Raw genomic sequence first — 16,400 nt, forward strand, 5'->3', positions numbered from 1 at the left:
AGTAGATGGGACAGTACGGATTTCATATTGTTGTGGTGCGCGAGGTCGAATGCAAGTTGTATTTATAGAGCGAGTTCAAAGAGATCAAGGGGGATACAGATACTTTGGCGTGGGGGGATATATCAGTAGAGAAGGATGGGGGGAAAAGGAAGCAACGGGACGACTGATAGTTTTGAGTTTTCTCTGAGACAGAAAGGTGTCCTCCGCTCGCACAACGGGTAGAATGCATGGTCTGACCAGGCGCTGGGAAAATGATTTGCTTGTTTTCCCTCTTGTGCCTTTGTATGCTGGTTTCAGGGATTACGTCTTGTCAGCGAATCATTGTCCCCCTGGGGCGGCAACTGTCGAACCCCCTTAATACTGGGTAGCTAACAAGTTACTGGTACTTATTAGCGCCTCATCTTTCTTTCCTGTTTCCGGGTGCGGCTGGTCCACCGTACAAGGTACGGAGGCTAGCCATCAGCATGGAGAACAAGGGTTGGTTACATGATGACGGTATCAGGTGCCTACCGCTACCTCTGGAGTACTGGTACTCAGTAGGGAAAGGTAATGAAGGGACGTAGGTATGCCGATAATGAAGGGTACTATACGAGATGCAATATACGGAACGCATTGCCCCCAAAATCTGATACCCAGCAAGTTGGCGCAAACCTGTTTCTTCATCGTTGTAACATGGGCGCACTCTGCAGAAACCTCGTTAGCGGCCTTTTCCAATTGGTTCCAGAGCATTTTTCTCACAGAGCATTCATTAACTAACCCCCAGTGCCACGTTACACTTTTTGCTGTCCTCCCTCTTGTCCCCTTTGAAGAATCCTGTTCAACACTCTAGGGAGGGTATTCCGAAACAGGCACTATAAGTTAGTCAGCCGGTCGATTTGCTGATCAAAGGAATTCTTGACCAACTGTGCTTTAATTTTCTCCTCTTCGCCCTTCCAGCAACCTAATATAAAAAGGGACGTTTCAATCCAAAGAGCGTCAGTCACCCCCATCCCGTGTGACATTTCCATCCATACATGCATAGACGAGTCCCCTACCTCTTCATCGGCTGTGGGCCTCCCGACCCCTACCCAGGGCGACGAACTCTCATTTCTTCTCCGCCATCGTCCTTCTTTGTTTGTTTAAAGTTTACTAGAATCCAAAATACCCCACAGAGTAGTTTCACAAAAAAAATGAGATGTACCCTTTCAGCACTGATCGTGTGTACAAGTGCCGAGTCATCGCCGACCACTTGCGGAAACGGCGCCACCACCTCACATGGCATGACTCCAGCCTCCAGGTACGACAGTTCAGACTCAGGCCTTGACGCACTTGCTTTTCCGTGCAGTCGGCTCGTTCCGCATCTTCCATAGCCATCAGTCTCAGGGGTCCTGCTTTCTTGTCGCAAGATGCTTGTCGTCTGCCGTCCAATGTAAGTAGGCAATCTCGTAGTCCAGGCACTCATCGTTACTGCTGGCATAGCTGTGACGACACAGCATAAACCTCAATGCATGCACACACACACGCACACTTTGGCAACGCTGCGACGTTAGCCTGGCCCAAACTAGCCGTCTTATACTGGTACTTAGATTGACGGACAAAAATCATCAGCGCCCTTGCAATCATTGACATTATGCACTAAACTGTTACTCATAAAGACATGGGTATCATACATGGCCATGCAGGTGTTGCCACCCACGCACTGCTGGTATCAGTACGTTCCTCATTGCGTTCTCAAGTCCTGTACATAAAACGGCAGCTTGTCGCTCTCATACACGTGCCCGGTGGGATGCTCCGTCTCGCAGTACAGGTTGTCAATCGAGTGCGGGTGAAATGTACTCGTCTGCTTGCAGTCCAGAATATGATTTAGCCCAGGCGGGTGTGTTAGCCGAAAAATGCCATACCTAACAACCGTTAGTAAAACGTTCAACGTCTGGCTACAGACCTTTCCAACCAATCAATACACATACGAAGGCTTGAACTTGGGTGCGCAAACAATGGCTACGCTTTCAGGCATCATAATTTGATATCCGGCATGCGTATGCAAGTCTCGTGAGCTCATAAAGCACGTCTGAGTCGGGTGCGTGTGAATCCACCCTAGCACCAGAAGGTCCTCGTTCATGCAATACTCAGCCAGGGTCCCTTCATTGACCGTCTCCACCGTATCCGACGTGCACTTTTGGTCAGGTATGATGAGGCAGCGCACAAACAGTGCGTTGTTGACAGGGCTCCCGCAGAGAATGCCACACATCTCAAGCCCTGCCGCCGTGTTCTTCGCCGCAACCTCCAAAAACGTCCTGCGGAGTTTGCTGGGGATGAACATGGACCTGATTGGATCTCCATTCTCCAGATACGCGCCGGGTTTGAAAGTGAGTCGTTCTTTCTTGGGTACCTCGGGTGCCGAAAGAGCCGCCTTTGGGGGTCTTGCTGGCCCGGATGACGTGTTATAGTTGGGTGGGGGTACAGGCGGCTCGTCGCCCGCATGCCATGTTTGTGCTACTTCCTTGGGTGGTCTCTCCGGCACGAGAGCAGGGAACTTGGGTGGTACGGCAGGCTGCTGCTCGCGCTCGAGCTCGATCGGACGTGATCTAGAAACCGAGGGATAATGGTACTGTCTAGCATCGGATAAACCCTCAGGTGCATCCGCATCGCTCGACGCCGCAGCGTTGCGATCGAGATTGCTGCGAACGGCGGCCATTTGCTGCTGCAAATCAACATCTTCCGTTCTGCCAAGGTAATCATTTCGCCAGCTCTCAAAGTACGGTCGGAGCGATGTGGTTCGAGAATTGAAATTGTCTTGCTTGGTCCGCCGCACACGGGTCCGGCGTTCGAGCTCTTCTTGCGCAAGGTCCACGGCCAGGTCCTGGTGCTCTGCGGCGTCGAGGATGGTAGTCTGCCGCCGTAGTGTAGGGTCCCGGGCCGCATATCCGGTGTATGAGGACGCTGCGCCGTCGGTAGTAGACACAGGATATTGTGGTTTCTCTGGCTGCATTCGTTCCCATTCTTGGCGGCTACCCTCAATCGCAGGTTTGAGCATTTCCAGCTCTTGAATGACATCACCAATGCGGGCTTGCAGGGCCTTGACCGACTTGCGGCCGAGAGGGTCTTTGTACTCTGGGTGCGTGGCCAAATAGTTTAGCACCAGAACAGAGTGTCGGTAGAGCATCATGTAGGCTCGGCCGTAATCGGTGTCGGACATGGCAAACGCGGCCTAATCATCAGGGTTAGTGTGTCGGGATTTTAAGAGCGCAACGCTACAGCGTATGCCCGGATAGCATACCTCTTGGCAGAGCGTCTCTGCCGTCCGTATCCAGTGTCGTAGCGGTATATTGACGTTGAAAGCAAAGTTCTCGGCCTGGGCCACAAGCTCCTGGATGCTAGGCGGCTTGCCAGGCCGCATTGCAGATGACGCATCCATGTTAGAAATTCGGCCGCCTGATAAATCGAAAGCCACCAGTGCTCTCCCTATGGGAAGACGATAGAAGAGAAAAGCATCTCAAGTTGGTCGTCGGCCCGTGGCAAGAGTTGCAAGTGCCACGGCAGGGCAAAAATTGTTGCCGATGGTGGGCTTGGAGGGGTAGCTGCAGAGCTGGTGCCTGGGAAGCGTTGCAGAATGACGCGCCACCCAACGCATGCAGGGTATGCATTTGACGGGGCTGTCTAATGATGTCTGCCTGAGCTTGTCTGTCACAACACATATTTTGGAAGAACTTAGAAGGATTGGACGGTGTTAGGACGAGATGTTGAATTCTTTTTTCTAAATGACTTCGTAAAAGTAGATTTGTCACGGCATCTCGAAAGCCTTTTTACGCGAGTTTTTGTACCACCAAGACGGCTCTGTCGTCGTCCGAAAGGTACATAAGGCGGCGGCTAGCATGTGTTATTGCAAAGACGTGATTCCATGCTGGCGAAACAGATCGAATTTGGGTGGAAATTGCATCTTTTGATATTTCAAGTATATTCTGATATTTTGAAGTGTATGTTGATATTGCCACTTATGCCAATTTGCCAAACCGCTTTTCCCTTCACTGCCCGCCGCCGTTTCCACCAGCTTGTTGGGCAGCTGTTTGGACCTGAATAATTTCTGTCCGCTTCTTATCAATCTTTCCCTGGGTTTCTTTGATCTGTGAGTCGAGACGCGACCTGTACACGTTAGCGGATGCTGGAAAGTGCCACAAAGGCAGGCAAGAGAACCTACATCTCGTTGCTGATAAAGTCGAGTCTTCCCTTGACAGTGTTTTCCGCTTCAAACTTTTCCTGCTTTAGAAGAACAGGCCCAGAAACTTTGTAAATTGTCTCATCCTCAGCGAGCGTTTCGAATTCCTATACGAGGTGAGCTAATGTTGAGGGGACCTGGGCGATGCTGCGATTGTACCTTTTGCACGCTCAGATTTTCTTGACGTTGGCCATCGAGCTTTTGTCTCGAGTCAACAGAAGCCTGAAGATCTGTAATTCGCAGTCAGAAGATGCCGCAACAGTCGATTCGCCGATACACTCGCCCTGTTGAAGTTTTTGATACTCCTCTGAGAGAGTCTGAAGCTGAGCTCGCACTTGAGCCATGATGATGAGCAATGCAATCCCGCTCTTTTTCACCTCAATGACAATTCCATCCAACTCCAGAATATACGGCAGAGAAATCTCTTCACCACTAAATTCCGCTGGCACGATTCTGTTATAGTCGCTTGAGCTTTGCTCTCTCCAAAAGGTTGCCCCGCTATGGGCAGCGTTGGAGTCGCCCCGATAGGTACATGTTACCCCGCCAATGTTTGACTGGCGACAGAGGCAGCCACAGACCGGTGACGACTCGAGCAATTCAGGCAGACGCCCACAATCGAAACCCGCCAACACCGAGCTCACCTACTCACGCACACGCGAGCCGGCCTTCGTCTGGTGCTAATTTGCTACCCTCCGCGCGCCGCGCAACCCGAATTACACATCACCTGCACGACGCTCGCGGTGACAACCCGCCCGTGCAAAAATGTCGACAAACTTCCGAGACCGCGCCATCGCCGAGGTGCAAAAGGCTATCGCGGCCGACCACAACAAGGAGTACCAGAAGGCCTTTGACCTGTACATGTCCTCCATGGAGCTATGGGTCAAGGCGCTCAAGTGGGAGAAGAACAAGGCGCTCAAGACCACCATGCAGGAAAAGATGGCGACGTACCTCGACCGCGCCGAGAAGCTGAAGCAGTTCTTGCAGGCCGAGGCGGACAACAACACCAACGGCGGCAAGGGTCTGATGGGCGCCAACGGCTCGAGTGCGGGCGGCAAAAGCAAGGGCTCCAACGACGACGACGACAATAAGAAGCTGAGAAACGCCCTGTCCGGCGCGATTCTGCAGGAGCGGCCAAACGTGCGGTGGGAAGACATTGCGGGTCTCGAGGCCGCCAAAGAAACCCTCAAGGAGGCCGTCGTGCTTCCCATAAAATTCCCCAGCTTGTTCCAGGGCAAGCGGCAAGCCTGGAAGGGCATCCTGCTGTACGGCCCTCCCGGTACCGGTAAGAGTTATCTGGCCAAAGCCGTTGCTACAGAAGCAAACAGCACATTTTTCAGTATAAGCAGTTCGGACCTGGTCAGCAAGTGGATGGGTGAAAGTGAAAGGTGAGCCAGTCTCTCAAGGCATTCATGGGGCGTGTCGTTGCTAATAACCTCGCTCAGACTCGTCAAGCTATTATTCTCCATGGCGAGAGAAAACAAGCCCTCCGTCATCTTCATCGACGAGATCGACGCCCTATGTGGTCCTCGTGGTGAAGGCGAGTCTGAGGCCTCGCGACGTATCAAGACAGAGATCCTGGTGCAGATGGACGGTGTCGGCAACGACAGCAAGGGCATCCTCGTCCTCGGTGCCACCAACATCCCCTGGCAACTCGACGCCGCCATTCGCCGAAGATTCCAGCGGCGCGTGCACATTGGCCTACCCGACAACAACGGACGCGCGCGCATGTTTAAGCTTGCGATTGGCGATACGGATACGGCACTGCAGTCGAGTGACTACAACACGCTCGCCTCCAAGTCGGACGGCTTCTCCGGCAGTGACATCTCCAATGTTGTCCAGCATGCTTTGATGCGTCCTGTCCGTAAGATCCTTCAAGCCACACATTTTAAAGCGGTATGTTTCACCTTTTCCAATCATGTGAACCCGTCTTCGCGCCGAGGTGGGCAATACTAACACGTAATCATCACCAGGTCATGAAGGACGGCAATCGTATGCTGACGCCGTGCTCGCCGGGGGACCCTGAAAAGATTGAAATGACCTACGATGACGTAAAGTCGGACGAGCTTCTCGCCCCCGATGTGGCACTGCAGGACTTTGAGGTGGCCCTGGAGGATTCTCACCCAACCGTGTCTAAAGACGATATTGAAAAGCAAGTCGCGTGGACCAACGAGTTTGGCAGTGAAGGTGCTTAATTTCCCTTTGCAACTTGCGTGGCCTACTTCAATCGGTTGTATACAGCATAGCGGCGTCTTTGGGAGTTTTCAGAGATATTTTGCATCTATTTGAGGGACTCTTTTTTGAGTTTATGCTGAATTGTGAAGCGAGCATGCAAGCTACGAGAGGAGCAAATAAAATGATTGGCCCTTCTACTGTACGATATAAAAGAACAGTTTACCTTTTGCTCACTCGATGAAAAGCCTTGCTTGTCTATATTCTATTTAACTTTCTCCTTTGATCAGCTTTTGGCGGCCAGGCCAGGTAATAATAGGTACCTGGTTTATCAGGGTGTTGTTGAAAGCGTGGGGCTTGGCACAGGTAGCGAGTTTCGAGTCCACAGCACTTGCAGCTCTCTCAACTTCGAGGTATCCACTTCACCAACAACTTGAACATGGCTTCTCGATGACTCGATGAAGCGCAGCCTTCCCAGCTTGATGATCGGTGGCCCAGTATACACACGCGCCGCCACACGTAAGCTGCTTGGCAGCTGGAGATGCCCTAGGCGTCAGGCTTCAAGGACCGTCGTTTCCAAAGCTCGGGGTCGCTCGCCACCTGTCGACTGGCTCGCAGCCGAGACCAATGTCGCCGAACAGCTCTTGAGGACTGGTCTCTGGCGCAGTACACGATCGCGCGCATCCAAGAAGTCGCCTGTTGACACGCGACGAGTTAACATAGTAAACGAGGAGCTCTGCTGTGGGTTCCCCCTGGCCCCCCATTGCACTTTCTATAGTGCCGTGCCTGCTCTATTTCTGCCAATCTGCTAACAGCCAATCACTTTGCCGCAGCCGACATCATCAACTACATTGGACACTCGCTCAAGCGACACGCCGGATGCGACCTGCTTGACCTGAACCCAGGGACCGGGCTATGGAGCAAAGCGCTGCATGAGGCCGTGCAGCCGCGCAAGCACATCCTCCTCGATCTCGACGCCGACTTTTACCAACCATTTCTTGGCGACCTTGTCTCGAAACCCAACGTCGAGCTCATTCAGAAATCGGGCATCATCTGGGAAAATCTCGAGCATGTCGTCGCCTCCCGCTTCACCACGCAGACAAAGGTCACGCCCCGCGCGGAATCACCCCCGCAGCGCAACGACACGCTGCTCGTGACCGCGAACCTTTCCATGTGCCCGAAGCGGCCGTACTGGGGCTTCGACAACGTCGGCACCATGGTTCTGTACCAGTTTCTGTCGAGCATCCGGCAGAGCAGCCTTCTGCAGCAGTACGGGCTCGTGCGCTTCCTCATCTGGACCAACGACGAGGACAAGCACCGCGTGCTGCCGCGCAGCATCCTGCGGCGCCGCCGCAGCGCCTTCGAGGCCGAGCTCTCGTGCGACTGGCTCCACGAGGTCTGCGGCGCCGCTTTCGACGTCCACGGCCGCATGGCCCTGCGCGACGAGTGGCTGAATGTGGAATCGTGCGCGGGTGCCATGGCCAGGATGGAGGCATCCGGCCTCGAGATGCCGGCGCACCGCCAGACGGAGACTTACAGGCGCATCCGGGCGGACCCGGTGGCGCTGATGGGCAGGAAGCTCGCGGATTGGGAAACGCCGCAGCTCGCGCGGCCCTACGTCGAGGAACTCGCCCGCCTGCGGTCCACCGAGGGACCGGACAGCCCCAGCTCAGAGCTTCTGCGCCGGCGGCAGCTCGAGTACCGGGACAGGCACGAGCACAAGCTCGCCGACCGGTTCGGCGCCCTTTTGCGGCAGCGCGCCGCGGCGATCGCCCTTGCTGGCACCGCCGACTTTGCCGCGCAGGACGCCGCCTACACGGCCGCCGTGGCCCGGCTGCCCAAGAACAAGGCGGCCGAGTACCAGCGGCTGGCCGATAACCACCACCTGTTCCGGCAGGCCCCGCCCGCGCTGCTATGGGACCGCCGCGCCTATGAGCCGCTCGTCGCGCGGTCGACCGAGTTCTTCCCCAACGCGCCGACGACGCTGCTCGACATGCAGCCCAAAGCCGTGGCGCCGCTCCTGCGGCAATACGGCCCCGCGACACCGCGCTCCGGTGCCATGTCGGACGTGTTGCTGCACCTCTGGTTCGCCAACGTCCTCGGCCCGCTCGAGGACGGGCTGGAGCGCCTCTGGGGCGGCTTCGGCAGCGAGCGGCCGCGCTGCCCGAGCTTTGACGACCCGCGCAGGGGCGGCTCTCCGCTCTCGGGCGCTGGTCGCGTGCTCGCGCGCTGCGTCAACGAGGCGCAGTGGCTCGAGATCCTCGGCGCGTGGATGGACTGGCCGTTTCGCCCGCCGTACACGCAGCTCCTCAGCCGCTGGTCGGAGGAGGTGGATGTGGCCGACGACGAGGACACCAAGTCCGGTGCACAGGGCTTGGGATTCTAACAAATGGATTACTTTACATGTATAATTTACCTGAATACTACCATCAGCTGTTTAATATGTAGACGAGAAATAGAGGCACTTGTGTGAGTGTGAGTGTGTATGTGTGGTATCAACTGTTTATTTATATACTTTCAAACACGTCACATGACAGAAATGATATGGATATCTCAAATTCGATGATGTGAATAGCTGTATTTCTTGCTTGCTTCTTCTTTTCAGCAGCACCTCGCACTGTACAGTGGGTTTTGCTTTTTTTAAAGCTGCCTTGCCCAACTGACAGCCCAGCTGTGTGGTAGTACCCTAATAGAAAAGAGACGAGACCAAAGTGGTCAAAAGTACAATGGGGAGCAAGTAGTCATTGAAAAAGCTGGTTACGGCCCCGTGTCTGATGTGCAAGACTGGAGCGTCTCAAAACACGAAACAAAACCCCCCGTGATGATGCGTGCTGAATTTCAAAGGGTCGGATGCAGAGTTTTGAAGCAACAGAAGACGAGGGTAAAAAAAAAAGGAAGACCCAAAATCCGGGCAAGTTGAATGGCACGCCCAAACACCGTACAAGAAAGAAATGCCAGGACAAAAAAACCGTGCGGTGCTGGTCCGCGACACAATAGGTATAAAACATCCAGCAGCGGCCAGCTGATTTTGCCTTTTCAATGCCAAAAAGAAATGAAAGAATACGAATGTTGTTTGACGTAGCGAAATGGAAAGAAATTGCCATGAGATGCCGATGTGTCATGCAGAGTGTCTGCTCATGCTGTAATTTTAGGATGAGTGAAATAAACGTGAGAAGGCGGAGAGGGAATCGACGAGTTCGGGGTTCCTATCAAAAATGGACAAATGATACCGGGGACTCAAGGCTTTCATTTTCAAGAGAGTAGAAGAAAACAAAAAAGTCCAAGTCATTACTGGTTCCAGTTGCGCATCAGAGAGGGCTCGGCCAGAACGTCCTGGACCCAGCCCATCGATTCCCTGCGGTCGTCGAGCAGGCGGCCGTACTCGAGCAGCAGGCGGAGGACGTAAATCTCCATGTCCTCCTTGCGAAGGACGCGCTCGGCCCACTCCTTGCCATCGGTGGCGATGCGCTCGGCGGCGGCGTCGTGGGCGCCGACGCCCCGGTAGCCGAGAAAGTAGTCGAGAAGGCCGTAGTAGTCGGTGAAGCGGTTGTCCATGGGGACAAAGTGCTTCCAGGGGACGAGGCGGCTGTCGTGCCACTCGCGCCAGACGGTGGCCTTGAACGGCAGGGAGGTGGAGCGCAGAAAACCAATGTAGCGGCCCGAGTACGAGTTGCCGTCCACGTCGGGCAGGATCTTGGTGTCGAACTGCTTGGTGAGGTCGATGCCCTGCACGGGAGCGAACGCGTGGTCGTTGTAGACGCAGCCGTGGTCCGGCTGGCTCGGCGTGCAGAGGAGGTCGACGAGCCCGACGTCGGTCACGCTGGAGATCCAGTCGCCCAAGCGACCCTCAGCCTGGGCGCGCACACGGTAGACGGAGCTGTCCGGCAGGGCAAAGTTTTCGGGCGGCGACGGCGCGTTTCGGCGCTCCGCGGCGCGCAGCGTGGTGCCGTTGTTCATGGCGACGAAGCGGTGGCGGTGGAAGCCCTTCCAGGTGTTGGCGTGATTGCGGCCGCCGGTGCCGACGCCGCGCCAGACGACGCCGGAGGTCTTGCCGGCCCAGGCGCCGCCGTGCTCGTCGCCGCCGGTGAAGCGCTTCTCGCCATCGTAGTACATGGCGGCCGGGATGAGGATTTCGTTGTTGACGGCCAGCTTGGAGCCGCCAAAGAGCGGAAACAGCACCTTGGTGGTGCTCGTCGATAGCGGTTCGATGAAGATGCCCTCGAGGCCCTGCAGGTCCGGCTGGTGGCACACGTCCCGCGAGAGGGAGCTGTTGGCGACGTAGCCACGATACGAGTGCGGCTTGGCGTACGACGTGTGGAAGACGGGCGTGCGGCCAAAGTCGGTCTGCGCGGCGGTCTTGCGAGCCGGGCTATCGGGCGGGCAGCCTCGGCGAACGAGGTTCCAAAAAGGGTCTGTTGATGGAAAGTGAACTTTGTTAGTACATGTATACGAGGGAGGGGCTTTTCCCTCTTTTATTCCATTTTCTTTAGGCTGATGATATTCGGGGGTTTGCTCACTTGTCTCTGGGCCTTCCCATTGCTTATCGAGCACCTCGCCATTGTCCGCATCAGCACTGGTCGTTAACGATTGAAATTTGCCGATTACTTTCTCGGGATCGGTGAAAAGCTTCGTTTTGGCGGCCTTGGCCATGTAATGTTGAATGTCCTCGTATGGCGCAATGATGCGGGGCTCATCCATGGCGTTGAGGGGGATGTCCATGTCGGGCAGCACATGCTCAATCTTTTTGATGAGCCTGAGCCAAATTTCCGTCCAGAACCATGTAGAAGTCGAGGTGGCATTGCCGTCGCGGACACGAATGGTCATGTCAAAGGCTTGGGACTCGCGGCGCATGTAGGCTGGGTCGACGCCCCAAAACGGCTCAAGGTCGTGGTAGATTTGGTCAAAAAATTCTTCAACAATGACGGCGTCATTGGACTGGGCAAACTCAAACCATTCGCCAAAGCCGGGCGGCGGATGTCGGCCGCGGCGTTTGCGGTATGCCTGGGCGGCTTCTAGAACGGTCTTCGTTTCCTTGCTAAGGAGCCGGGCAAACTTTTTTTGGGCGTCGAATATCAGGCCGTCAATAGGATGATGCTTGTCAGGTCTGGAATTGAAACCCATGTTAGAATCACAATCAAAAAGCGTGTTGGCAAAACAGTAGTGGATGAGTACCCTGTGTAGACACGGCCACCGGCCGGGCGACGGAGATTGGAGATTGTGATTTCGTAGACATTATTGTTCAAGGCGTGAAGCGCAAAGAGCATAATCAAGGCAATGCCTAGGTAGCGAATAATGCCAGACGGCCGAAGCATCATGGTGAGTTTTTCTCTGTCGAAGCTCAAGCGAGGACTGGGCTTGTTGGCGGTGACGAAAGAGTCGCGGCGAGCGTCGTCAGCTTGTGTTGTTAGGTTGCCGAGTATCCGTGCAAGCGGCACTAAGAGATGGTGGCGCTCGAAATTGGAGCTGAGGCAAGAGGCATCACAGAATCGTCAAGTCTTCAGGGAAGAGGGAGGGAGTATGAATGGGGGGGCGACGGTCGAGTCAATTCGATGATGTAGAGCAACACCAGAGTGCGGCTCAAAGAACAAACGGGAGCGTCGGTCGAATGTTGGGGTGGCGGATGTAGATGTGTTGGTGGCGTTTGTGTGCCAAGTAGCCAAGGCACGAGAGCAGCGGGATGGATACTCGTTAGTCGGCGAAGCAGGGTGAAGGAAGGGTAAGACGGAAAAATGAAAAGGAAAAATAAAGAAAAGACGGTGTCAATACGAGGGAAATGAGGAAGGCGGAAAAGGAGTTGTGTGCACGAGGTCCGGGAGCTGTTTGTTGGCAAGGGAAACCTGACAAAGTTGCAAAGTGTGTCTGCATGCGCGCCAAGAAAAACTGTGAGTTGACGGGCGATGGAAAGGCAAAGGGGAAGTAGGAGACAGAGCAAAAAAGAAGGCGGAAGAGAAAGAGGACCAGGAAACGAAACAGGAAAATTGAGAGAAGAAGAATAAGATGAAGATGAGGAGGGGAGAGAAGGGAAGGGGGGATACAAGATCAATCAGAAACAGCATGTGCTACGTAACTAACTAGCGACAGTTGGACCACGGATTACAGAGTGATGATGCGGGTAATTGACGAGTATGCAACGCGGAAAAGGCAAAGCAATCAAGAATTTATTGGGGCGTTTGCACATCAGGGGAGATAGAGCGGGGAGGAGGGGCGGACTGAGTGTCAGACTAGGTAGCTTGGTCCATGTAATAAGTAAAGATGCGTAACTGGATGAAATGGAAGAGGGTAGAGATCAACGATTAATTTGAGTGAAGAGAGGGCTGTCACTCGCATTACGCAACCTCCAAGATTGGCCGGTGGCGGAGCCGACTACAACAAAGGGGAAGGAGAGGCGGGGTCAGAGTCGAGGAGAAGCGAAGAAAAGAAGCAAGGAAGAAGAGAAAACAAAAGCTAAAAATATACAAGACAGATTCTGCGACAAACGGTTTCTCGGGCCGCACACATGGTCGACTCACCTAGGTACTAGCGTCAGTAGTTAGTGACAATTGAGCAGTAGGTTAGTACCTAAGGTATCTAAGGTAGGTATGGCTTGGTTAGTTACAGAACCACCAGTTACTGAGTATAATTACCTACGCCTTCGTCGCCCAGCCACGTAGGTAGTCATGCTGGGTAAGCACGTCATTGGATACGGCATGACCAAGATAGGCCAAGCCAAGGTCCAACCGTGATGAACAACTGATCCATCCCTGCCTGGCATAGGAATTAAATTCCTCTGATACTTTGTCCATGACTTGGCACCAATGGCAGCACACCAGAGCACGCAAAGATAAGCCCCCCAGTAGCTCCGGATGGCGGTCTTGTGTCTGGCCCCCGGCTTCTTTCGTCTTGGGTGGGTGAATGCTACACTGCGTGGTTGGTTGTGAGGCTCGATTGGCCCAGGTCAGAGATTTGCATCGCCAGGCTACAGGCGCTGACCTTTCCATTTATGATTGATACCCCTGGGCTAGCGCAACCTGTTGAGGTGATTAACTGGTCTACTTACTGGCATTAGTACCAATAAGTAGGCGACTGATCGATTGTACTCCGTCTTTATGGTTTATTGTCAACTTTTTTGTCTCCCAGTGAAGTTGGCTTGTTCTGATGCGGATTCTTTCTGGCCTCTGTTCCTCGAGTTTTGGCAATGCTTCTTCTACCTGTTGGTGGGCAGTAGACCAGGGGGTATCAGCAAAAATATCCAAAAGTGCCCATTTTTCCAACTTGCCAGTGTCTTTTCCTCTGCCAATTTGATAATCTCTATCCGTACCTCGGTTGGTATTGACCTGCGAGTCTCACCATGTCATGTCTCCCAAGTACACGTGGCTTGGTGGCACGACTGAATGATGATCGCCACCAGAGACGGCGTTGGCCGTAACCCTTTTCTGGAAGCATCTTATTCCCATCCCTACGCGAAACAGACCGTCGCGTGACCTCCGCTGGCGATGGATGGTTGAGGCTCTGCTGCCCCTCCTTGACTCTGACTTTTTGTGTCTCGCTCAGTTTGCATAACAATGCCTACCCATGCCAACGACAACGCTAAACATGAGAACTGTTGGACAGTGCCAGCGCAGCCGATTCCCCCAACTTGATTTGTCATCTGCAGAAACCTGATCAGAAAGCTGCCGACCAGGCGTTTACCAGTACCTACCAGTCGGTAACTACTGGTAGCATCTAGCACCCCACAGATAACCCTCGAATGAGTGCGAGGCTACGTAGCTGGCCCGCCCAGTCCAATCCTAGCCGGGTGCCTGGCAGAGGCCCGATTTGGACTCTTCTTTTCCTTGCTCCTTGTGTGAGTAGTTTCGTCTGCGGTTGTCCGCCCTGGTCTGTCAGCTGAGAGCCTGGTTTCGCGATGCATCGGGGCGGCTAACACGGGAGATCCACATGGTCGTTGGTGAATTTTTTGGCCGGGATTGGTGCTGTCTTGTGCGCATCGTGATGTACGCGCGCGGCTGTATGTGTGTGTATGTGTGTGTGCGTGTGTGCGCGCGCGTTTGCGTAGTTGGTGAGATTGGATAGAGCGAGACAGTGTGCTGCTCCAACGGGCACAAGTATCGCTGCACGATGAGAGCTGGATGATGCGAGGAGACGGAGACGCAGAACGGGCCAAGAGTAGTACTTGTACGCGGTAAATATGGCTGAGAAAAAGGTCATGTTTGCCAAAAGGCCTGGGATGGCCCAGAGCCTGGAGTCGTTTGCGCTATGTGGTGATGCCGTCTGCTGCAAGGGTTCGGGTACATTGGGGACCCAAGCAAGATGGCTGCTACCTCAGACATCTGTCTGGCTGCTGGTTAAACGCCAGAGCACCAGTGGAATTGCCGTGCAAGGAAAGAAAGGCGAGCGCTTCGACTTGCAGAGTACCTGGTACCTGGTCGGGCAACAGATTCTGCACTACAGCGCGTGTACCTGCCATTAGGGGACCAGCCTGCCGGGGTTAGGGGGGTTCCAGCAACAAGGCCCGCATGACGGCTGCTGAAGAAAGCGCTGTCTGTGCCTTGTAATGTGGCGCCTTCGCCCCCTTGACAGGCTTGGCACAAGCCCTCTATTATTTAGCGTAGACGAGGAAAGCATTGAAACTCATGGCTACCACCGGCTTTACTTGTGGCTTTACTCGTCTGTGTGTGTGTGGGATTGTGTTGGCTACAATGGCTTTTTGGCAAGTCCCTGCATGCAGCAATGAACACACTTGCATGACAATTTTGTGGTGATTTAGTCGTCTTTTCTCCGAGTTTAAACAAGCCATGATATAATTTCTGGGTAGGCTGATTGATGCGGTTTATTTCATCGACACCCATCGTTTCTACATGTACCCAGAGTCCATCAATTGCCAGAGAGGCGACCGGCATGGTTTCACTACCCTCCCTTGGGCGAATTCTCGTCACTCCCTACGGCGCAGGTACAGCCTTCCGCTGTGTCGTCATTGTTCATGTTTTCGGAGGGGCCAAATGTCTTGGAGGGGGGCCACGACAGCGGCGCCTTACTCGCACAGCCAGCCCAACACGCCGATGCAGCGCAGGGGCTTGGCCAGCAAGCTGCTGCCAATATCAAATCATCAACTAATTCAGAGTCGTATCTATGGCAAGATCGAATCCGGACCTGGTCCTTTCCCCGAGGAACCCCCCTCTTCCCTCCCCAGGATTCTTCTTGTCCAGCGCCCGTTTTGTGATCGGATACACCGCCCGTCGCCGCCGCCCCGGGGGAGGGGGGAGAGGCGCTGGCCGGCCTTGCGGGGCCCATCTCGACGCGGGAGGAGCGCTGTGGGCGGAGTAGTTCTAGGTACCAGGTAGGTACCTACCTCGTAGCGTACTACTGACCACACTGGCAGTAGCCCAATGTCGAGGAGCAGCTGCAGCAAAAGCGCTTCGGCGTAGACGCAGCTGGCGTTTTACACTCACATCGCACCGAGAAATCAATATGGTATGCATCCAAGCTGCACAAGGCCGGATAGCAGTCAAGGCACACAATGTTCAGCCAATTTTTGTATGCCGTGCCGCCACCCACAGTGGCCACGGCTTTCAAGGTCTGCTGACCATTACGTGCCCTGCAAAACTAGCCCGGGGGACCCCGTGAGCAAGACGGGCTTCGCAAACGGCGCAGCCCGGCGCAAACGGACTGAATATTGAGTACCGAATCAAGGTACCCAGTAAGCAGCATCCTCACTCACACACGCACGCACGCACGCACGCACGCACTCACAAGTACTAACCATGATGGGTTTACCACAAGGAAAAGAGTCCAACTACTACTGTACCTTCATCCAGTGCCGATTGAACCCATACCTGGCCAACTACCGCTCTCCACAATCTAAAACCATCATGCCGTCTTGTAATTTTTTTTTAAAAAAAATTATTGATTTTCATGTCTCGCCTCGTCTCCGCCGCGCTCTGCGCACCTTTAACGGCATAGCTTCATCCACACGTCCTGCGGGCATCCTCTTCCACTTAACTTTAGAGGTATAGCTTCGTGCCCTTGCTCATCACGTTGGCCGTCATATGGAGGGGCGTCTACT

The 16,400-nt window shown here is 54.3% G+C and overlaps 5 protein-coding genes across 5 annotated transcripts; 2 read left to right on the forward strand and 3 right to left on the reverse strand.

Annotated features, from left to right (window-relative positions):
• Nucleotides 1-1,699: 1,699 nt before the first annotated feature.
• V2A60_003715 (AMSH-like ubiquitin thioesterase) lies at nt 1,700-3,394 on the reverse strand (the record flags this gene model as incomplete). Its single annotated transcript, XM_083255042.1, has 3 exons — nt 1,700-1,880; nt 1,947-3,187; nt 3,257-3,394. 3 exons carry the CDS (start codon nt 3,392-3,394, stop codon nt 1,700-1,702), a joined length of 1,560 nt encoding a protein of 519 aa, XP_083111168.1.
• Nucleotides 3,395-4,001: 607 nt separating this feature from the next.
• V2A60_003716 (tubulin-binding prefolding complex subunit YKE2) lies at nt 4,002-4,536 on the reverse strand (the record flags this gene model as incomplete). The annotated part of the gene is made up of 4 exons (XM_083255043.1): nt 4,002-4,119; nt 4,175-4,299; nt 4,352-4,422; nt 4,470-4,536. 4 exons carry the CDS (start codon nt 4,534-4,536, stop codon nt 4,002-4,004), a joined length of 381 nt encoding a protein of 126 aa, XP_083111169.1.
• Nucleotides 4,537-4,954: 418 nt separating this feature from the next.
• Nucleotides 4,955-6,384, forward strand: V2A60_003717 (AAA family ATPase VPS4; the record flags this gene model as incomplete). The annotated part of the gene is made up of 3 exons (XM_083255044.1): nt 4,955-5,577; nt 5,635-6,085; nt 6,163-6,384. The coding sequence occupies 3 exons, from the start codon at nt 4,955-4,957 to the stop codon at nt 6,382-6,384; spliced, it is 1,296 nt and encodes a 431-aa protein (XP_083111170.1).
• A 435-nt stretch (nt 6,385-6,819) lies between these two features.
• Nucleotides 6,820-8,747, forward strand: V2A60_003718 (uncharacterized protein; the record flags this gene model as incomplete). The annotated part of the gene is made up of 2 exons (XM_083255045.1): nt 6,820-7,102; nt 7,195-8,747. 2 exons carry the CDS (start codon nt 6,820-6,822, stop codon nt 8,745-8,747), a joined length of 1,836 nt encoding a protein of 611 aa, XP_083111171.1.
• A 902-nt stretch (nt 8,748-9,649) lies between these two features.
• Nucleotides 9,650-11,676, reverse strand: V2A60_003719 (uncharacterized protein; the record flags this gene model as incomplete). Its single annotated transcript, XM_083255046.1, has 3 exons — nt 9,650-10,773; nt 10,879-11,465; nt 11,534-11,676. 3 exons carry the CDS (start codon nt 11,674-11,676, stop codon nt 9,650-9,652), a joined length of 1,854 nt encoding a protein of 617 aa, XP_083111172.1.
• Between the last annotated feature and the right edge of the window lie 4,724 nt (nt 11,677-16,400).

Source organism: Cordyceps javanica, chromosome 2, assembly GCF_051103115.1.
Source record: "Cordyceps javanica chromosome 2, complete sequence".
Taxonomy (NCBI): domain Eukaryota; kingdom Fungi; phylum Ascomycota; class Sordariomycetes; order Hypocreales; family Cordycipitaceae; genus Cordyceps; species Cordyceps javanica.